Raw genomic sequence first — 7,455 nt, 5'->3', positions numbered from 1 at the left:
CGTGTAAATATTCCATATCTACGGTTCAGATTAATCAACCATAATACAATGTTAATCAACCATAATACAACCATAATACAATCTGAACCATAGATATGGAATATTTACACGTGTCAGCCATTTAGGGTGGAATTGTATGGAATTGTACAAGATGAGAATTTCAGACGATTTCTACCCGTGACGTGCACATAGAGAATTGTACAAGAATTGCACAAGTAAGAATTGGAGAAGATAGGATCTCAAATCTCCTCTCTTTCCACTTAAAATGCTAAATTACCTCTTCACTTTCTCAGTTTAACCTTTATCTCCTCTCTTAAAGTGTCTCTCTCTCTCTCTCTCTCTCTCTCTCTCTCTCTCTCTCTCTCTCTCTCTCTCTCCTTGAAGATCTAGAGAACATGAAGTTCTCTCTTCCTCACCACAAGAGAGAGAAGCACTGGCACATAAGCCCAGGAAGGCTAGGGTTATTTTCCCTGTCATCAGTCTGTCTTACATCTCTTCTCATCATCTTCTTCATCTTCTATCCTTCAAACCCTTCTAGGGTTGGAACCCAACAGGATCTGATCAATCAAAAAAACCTCCTCAATAGACCTAAGATTATGGGTATATATATATATATGCCATTGATTATCTTTCCTTTATATATTGTTTATTTTTTCTTAACAAAAGTACAGATGCAGGTGGGGGTGAAGAAGAGGAGGAGGAGTACTGTGACTTGTTCAAGGGAAGATGGATTCAGGACCTGAAAGGATCACTTTATACCAACTGGAGTTGCAGAACTTTACCAGATTCTAAGAACTGTGGGAAGCATGGGAGGAAGGACAAAGATTACCTTCAATGGAGATGGAAACCCAATGAGTGTGAACTCCCTAGATTCGACCCAAAGACCTTCTTCAGAATTGTTCATGGCAAGAAACTAGCCTTCATAGGGGACTCAGTTGCTCGCAATCAAATGGAATCTCTTCTCTGCCTCCTCTCACTTGTAAGTAATGAATTCTCTTCTACCACCCTTACCTAGATGATGGATGGATAAAACTGTACTTTCACATTGCATGTCTTAATGGACTTTGAGAAATTGTCAGTAGAGTTAGGTTTTCATGGAGACCTTAGGTATGTGTTCTTACTATTAAATTCTTGTGTTGTTTTACTCTTTTACCCATCTGATATATGAACCTATATTTCTATCTGCATCCTGAATGGAAATGGAAAATTACTCATTTTTTCCTTTTTAAATCCTTTCTGACAAAGGAAGTAACGGCTGTAACAGAAAGAGTATAATACAGTAATGGCTGGAATAGAACATACATACATGCAAGGGAGTTGCGGTTCTCATGATACACGTTTTGGTATATAAGGGAACCCATTAAATTCAAAATTCAAAATTCAAAATTTAAAATTAGAAAAAGATTATAGTAAAGTGCTTTTAAAAATATAATATTAGAATATTGTGGATCCAATGCCAAGCGCACTGGCATGCAACTTGTGTTTGAAGAGTATGGGTTTGTTATATGGGTGTGTGAATGTGTATTCAGTGGCAATCTTTACTTATCATTCCCTATACCTCTAGTGTGATGTAAATCCATAGTCAAAAATCCGAATTTGGTTTATATTCATATTTGTTTAAGGGTATCCGATTAGAGGGTATTCGAATCAGATTTTGAATAATCTAGAAAATAATTATTAGATCCGAATAGATAATCAATTATAATAAAAAATAATAATTAATTAATGATATTGATGGTTCTTGAAGTTTCTATAGGTTATAAAGAACGAAGAAAAGAGCTAAGACAAGTGAGAGATATGGACTGAGAAAAAATTGTAACTGCTAGTGGGAGGAAGATTAATCTGGGTTACACAAGTTAGGAAAATAAATAGATAGTCAATGATCTTGAAGGTTCTTGAAGTTTCTATTGGTTCTAGGGAATGAAGAAAAGAGCTACAATAAGTGAGTGATATGGATCGAGAGAATTGTAACTGCCAGTGGGAGTTAATAACACAAGTGAATGATATGGATTGATAGAAAATTGTAACTACTAGTGGGAAGAAGATCCATGTTACATGAGTCCAAAAAGTAAATAGATAGTCAAAAATCTACATTCGATTCACATCTATGTTCATTTAGAGGTATTTGTATCTAATCAGGAGATATCCAAATCCGATCACATTCAATCCGTATTCAATTTGTATTTGATCCTTTTACTTCTCCACTTCACAAGAGCCAGTGGTACACCGATGCCAGCCTAGGAAGTGATATGCCAAGTTAGGTTTTTTCAACGACCTAATGAGTAAGCAACCTGTTCCTATTAAGCGACGTGGCTTCATATATAGGTGCTTGTATTGATCTTGATTGATACTGTATCGATCTGTATTAGGGTCAATTAGGGCCTGATCCACCTGATAAGTATCATTATCGGGTTTCAAAAGTTATGTTTTGTATCAGTCGATGCATTGATACAATACGGATACTTAGAACCATGGTCATAAATCTAAGTTTTCTTTCCTTGAATAATTTTCCCTTTGTCACAAATTCGAGTTTCCTTTCTTTTTCTTTTGGTGGAGCCCTCAGCCAGCTGCTCTCGAGATCTCTTTCATTAAATAGTTTTTCCTCATAAGAAATCCTTATTTCTTTCTTTAAATAATTCTCCCTTGTTAGAAATTCAAATTTTCTTTTCGTTAAAATGTCTTCTCCTCGATTATGAATTCTCACAGTGCCTTCCCCTTCAAGGAACTCATTTCCATATGGGAAAAAGATCATCTCAATACCATATTGGATACTCTCTCACGTAATGTCATGGGATATGGGTCATGCCATTATGGAGAAATCTCTGTTCAAATGTGATCCCATCACTCTCCACCTTTCTCCTCCTCTATGATTCATGGTCGTGATAGGCCACGGTGAATGGAAAAAGTTGATCTTCTAATAAGGGATATAGAATTTTCCTTCACCTATGGTTAAATGATGGAACGATCCAAATCTGATCCCCATCACTCCCTACCTCTCTCCTCCTCTATTGTAGGTCGTTGTGATGGGCCATGGTGAATGAGAAAACTTGATCTGCTAATAAGAGATACAAAAAGAGAAATTTTAGATTCATCAAAGGAAAACTTGGCATTATTCATTTGGGTTAAGATGATACCGATTATTGAATGATTTTACCCTTATCATGGACCGTTACTTCAACAAGGTATCATCGAAGTATCGGTGTCGGCTTCAATCAATACTGATATGGATTGACCGATACCGATTATTTAAACCATTTTATGGAGCCTCTGGTTATCCTGAATTAAAAAATATTTTTTAAAAACACTAGATTTCAGTTTAGTATTTCTTATGAACAAGGATGCTAGCTAAAAAAATAAAAACAAAAGTAGGATGAAATTTTGTTGCTAATGGGTTGCAGGAATTTTTCTACTTCCTGGGTTTGTGATTAAAGAAATGAATACTGCTGAAATCTCAGAATTTCCCCTTATCTATAAGTGCATATTCTGGCACTTCTGTTCCACCCACACCATCGCCCTTAATTTTCCCCTTCTGACCCTTCATTGGTTTTTAGGTCGATGGACAGATCCTCTTCACCACCATCATCAGGTTAATCCTATCCTACAGTTCCTCTAGTTATTCGCCCCACCAGAACATTGGCTTACCCTATTATCTGAATATCTCCCTTCCTCTGATGACCCATATCCAGGGGAAGTAAAGGTAAACATGGTGAGGAAAGGATAGTCAGGATGAAAACAAAGTCCTGAAATGGGGAGTCCATGTCTTCGAAAAGAAACTTGTTAGGGTTCATAAATATCCTTCTAAGTTGTAGTACTTTATATAAGGGTTTGTCTAGTTGTAACCTAGGTAGGTTACAAAAGGCTTGTAACCCACTTTTAGTTACCTAAAAAGTCTTATACTGTGAAAGAAATGATTGGTTCAAGAAGATTCAAAAAGTAATTTCATGTGTTTATATTCCCAATAAAAACTTAAAAACTGCTCCACTTTTTATGACAAAGTGTTTAAAAATGGTAGAAATGTAATTTTATCCTCAAATAGACCCATCACTACGTTTGGAATCTCAAATCTCAATTCCTTGCCTCTCTAAAGTCCAACTTGGGATTGAAAAAAAAATAAAAATTATACTAACCGTTGGGTGATTGGGTCTATTGCTTTGAGTAAGGGTATCCATTTCCAGTCCAAGTGGGTTGGACTAATCAAGAGAAACGTGAAATGAACCTTTATCGATTTGAGTTTTTTATCAAATCGGTAAAAAATTAAATTGGACCAGATCAAGAGAATCGAAACCATAAAAGACCTTATAACAACTTAAAAAAATTACTAAAAGAGAACATAGTACCTACAAGAGGACATTAAGTCACTCAATAAAAACTGAATCGGTCTAAATTGAAATTGAAGTTTGATTTCAATTTGGCCTAATACTAGATAAAATCTAGATCAAGGTGACCAAAGTCGGAAATGGATCAAATCAATCACAAAAGCTTTATAATCAGTCATTCTGAAACAACCTGGATAGGTATTACTATGGTCGATTTGGATCGAAATTGGTTATTCAACCAATTATTTTAAACTCGAAATTGAGTATCAAAACAATCCCTCTAGTGATTCCAATTCTAAATTGATCATTCTAGAACTTCCGGAGTTGGATAGTTAATGAACAATTCTAATCTAGATTGGCTAGTACTAGAATTTTAACTCAAAATCAAAGAATAAATTGGTCCCTAATGATTCCAGTTTGGATCATATCCGAATCAATCACAAAAATGCTAGAATTGACACTAAATTCTAAAAACCAATAGCCTAATCCCAAAAATCCTAGATATGCCATTCTATAATGATTAGAATTGGGATTGATCCGAACTAGCTAAATCAACTAGGGATTTTAAACTTGGAATTGGAGATAGAACTGATCATGGTTTCAAGTATCGGTTTTGGATCGGTCGTATCGACTGAGACCGATCCTCGATCCGGATCGTTTCAGGGGTAAAATAGGTAAAAAGTAGTACCTTTTACAAAAATCAAGGGTAAAATAAACTGATACCCACCGATCCCATCCGATCTTGATCGATATAGAATCGACATCGACAGAGATCGATACTAATACCGTCCCCTCCATCCTTGGAATCGATTCCTATAAATTTTGATCCAATCGAATCAAAATCGGATAAAAAGAACCCTAGAATCGCCCTAAAATCTTAAGACCCACGATCTAGTCCTATAAACCTTATAATCGATTTTAAACATAGAATCAAAGATCAAATTAATAGCTGCCAATATCAATCCAAATCCAAATCAAATTGGAATTGATCAGAATCAATCCCAAAACCCTTAGAATCAATCTATAAAATATGTTATAATTACAAAATTTCACATGTCATCATTATAGTAGTACCAGGCCTATGATATTACTTTACGGGAAAAAGAAAAAAAACATAGAATATTGCCATTTGTCATCTTTCTGGATTTTAACTTTCTTAAAAACACTAGCATATTTAATACAACTGATTTCTTTGAAGAGAGAAAAAGAAACATGACTAGAACTATCTTACTCACCTCATCTCTAATGCACAACAATAGAAATTATTGCAATATAATTGATACATGAATTTCTAGGAAGAGGTTTTGTTTTCTAAATTTCAAAAAACAAAAATGAAGTACACCAAAAGTTTTAAACCCTAAAACCCATAAGCATTGGACATGCCAAGAAGAAAGAGAGCCTTTACTTGACTCACTAGAGATGATCTTGCCAAACTTTATGCCATAAAAACCAAGAAAAGTAACTAAAAGACTCGCGAGGAGGAAGACGATCAGTTGGGGCGAGTGGTTGTTTGGGTTGTTTGGGAAGAGTGTATTCATTCTCAAAATACCCCTCGTTTTGCCGTTTAAATCAAAGTAATGATTCAAAAAGTTGAGGTTGAATTTGCTTTTTTGACCTTAAAAGCAATCACAAAATGACAAAATAAATGGGACACAGTAATTTATTTTTTTGACCTTAAAAGCAATCATAAAATGACAAAATAATGGGGACACAATAATTTAGGTTACAAGGTTTTTGTAACCGGGTAGGTTACATTTAGACATAACCTTTATATAATACCTTTCAAGATTTAATTTTTTTCAGTCTGGTTTGTGATTAAAGAAATGAATAACTTCCTCTTGGGTTCATAAATATCCTTCTAGGTTTTAATATTTTATATAATACATAACTTTCGAGATTTAATTTCTTGGGTTACAAGCGCATGTAATAGGGAAGTTCCTGCAACCCATTAGCAGCAAAATTTCATCCTACATGGTATGTCTTGGAGCTTATAATGGATTTTGGTCACCACAGTTATTGACCTTGGTCTCCAAAGAAAGCTCCTATTGCTTTTCCTTTCTGGTGCTGACTACTATTTGATATGAGACACTACTGAACTATTTTCTTGCAGGAGGAGACCCCAACAGACATTTACAAAGACTCCGAAGACCGATTCCGGACGTGGTACTTCCCCTCACACGATTTTACTCTCTTCATTTTCTGGTCTAAGTTCCTGGTGGTCGGAGAGGAGAGAGTAATCAATGGATCACTCTCCGGCGAGTTCGACTTACACCTAGACATGATTGACAACAATTGGGCTAGTAAACTTCATGGCGTGGACTATGCAATCATATCTGATGCTCACTGGTTCTTCCGGAAGAACTATCTCTATGAAGGTGGCAAGCTTGTTGGTTGTGTGTTCTGCAATGAACCAAACATCACTGATCATGGCTTGAATTTCGCACTCCGAAAGGTTTTTCGATCTGTACTGCAGTACCTCAACAATTGTAAGGAGTGTAAGGTTCTACTTGCCTTGGTAAGAACTTTCTCACCAGCTCATTTTGAGAATGGAACATGGAATGATGGAGGGAACTGCAATAGAACAAGACCATTGATGGAGGAAGAAGCAAACTTGGTTGGCACAGAATGGGAACTCAGAAGCATCCAAGTAGAAGAAGTTGAGAGAGCAAGAAAGAAGGGAGAGAAGAGGACCAAGTTTGTGGCTTTGGATGTGACAAGAGCCATGTTGATGAGGCCTGATGGACATCCAGGGACCCATTGGAACAACCAATGGATGTTGGATTACAATGATTGTGTTCATTGGTGCTTGCCTGGACCAATTGACTCATGGAATGATTTGTTGCTGGCTGTGCTGAGCAGGGAGATGAAGGAGAATGGTGGTTCATTCATGAAATTAGTCATATAACCATACATGATTTTGATAATTTATAGAGAAAACAGAATCCTCATTCATTTAATGGTGGTGGAACAATTGATTTGTCTTGATCAGATTCTTCAACCCTTTTAGTGTGATGATTGAACATGGTAGAACATTCATATTGCCCTCTGACATAAATAGAACTAAGCCCCATTTGAAGAGGTTCATATATGGAACGTCTTGAAATATTACCTGGGGCGGGAGATTCAATTAACCGAGATT

The 7,455-nt window shown here is 36.0% G+C and overlaps 1 protein-coding gene across 2 annotated transcripts; it reads left to right on the top strand.

Moving 5' to 3' along the window:
• The first annotated feature begins 213 nt into the window (after nt 1–213).
• On the top strand, nt 214–7,314 carry LOC122070437 (protein ALTERED XYLOGLUCAN 4-like). Of its 2 annotated transcripts, none has more exons than XM_042634588.1 (3): nt 214–600; nt 678–979; nt 6,427–7,314. In XM_042634588.1, the coding sequence occupies exons 1-3, from the start codon at nt 396–398 to the stop codon at nt 7,219–7,221; spliced, it is 1,302 nt and encodes a 433-aa protein (XP_042490522.1). In that variant the 5' UTR covers nt 214–395; the 3' UTR covers nt 7,222–7,314. The 2 variants fall into 2 exon arrangements, with proteins under 2 accessions (XP_042490522.1, XP_042490521.1); XM_042634587.1 differs by having other exon boundaries at nt 217–600; nt 672–979.
• Nucleotides 7,315–7,455: the final 141 nt, after the last annotated feature.

Source organism: Macadamia integrifolia, unplaced genomic scaffold, assembly GCF_013358625.1.
Source record: "Macadamia integrifolia cultivar HAES 741 unplaced genomic scaffold, SCU_Mint_v3 scaffold913, whole genome shotgun sequence".
In the NCBI taxonomy this organism is placed as follows: domain Eukaryota; kingdom Viridiplantae; phylum Streptophyta; class Magnoliopsida; order Proteales; family Proteaceae; genus Macadamia; species Macadamia integrifolia.
The sequence above is the reverse complement of the archived record's forward strand: the minus strand, read 5'-3'. Positions and strand labels throughout refer to the sequence as shown.

Bases quoted from the DNA above. Each gene is read 5' to 3' on its own strand.
- LOC122070437 (XM_042634587.1), top strand. From the start codon at position 396: ATGAAGTTCTCTCTTCCTCACCACAAGAGAGAGAAGCACTGGCACATA. The intron at 601-671 runs GTATATATATAT...ACAAAAGTACAG, and splicing joins CAATAGACCTAAGATTATGG to ATGCAGGTGGGGGTGAAGAA. The intron at 980-6,426 runs GTAAGTAATGAA...ATTTTCTTGCAG, and splicing joins TTCTCTGCCTCCTCTCACTT to GAGGAGACCCCAACAGACAT.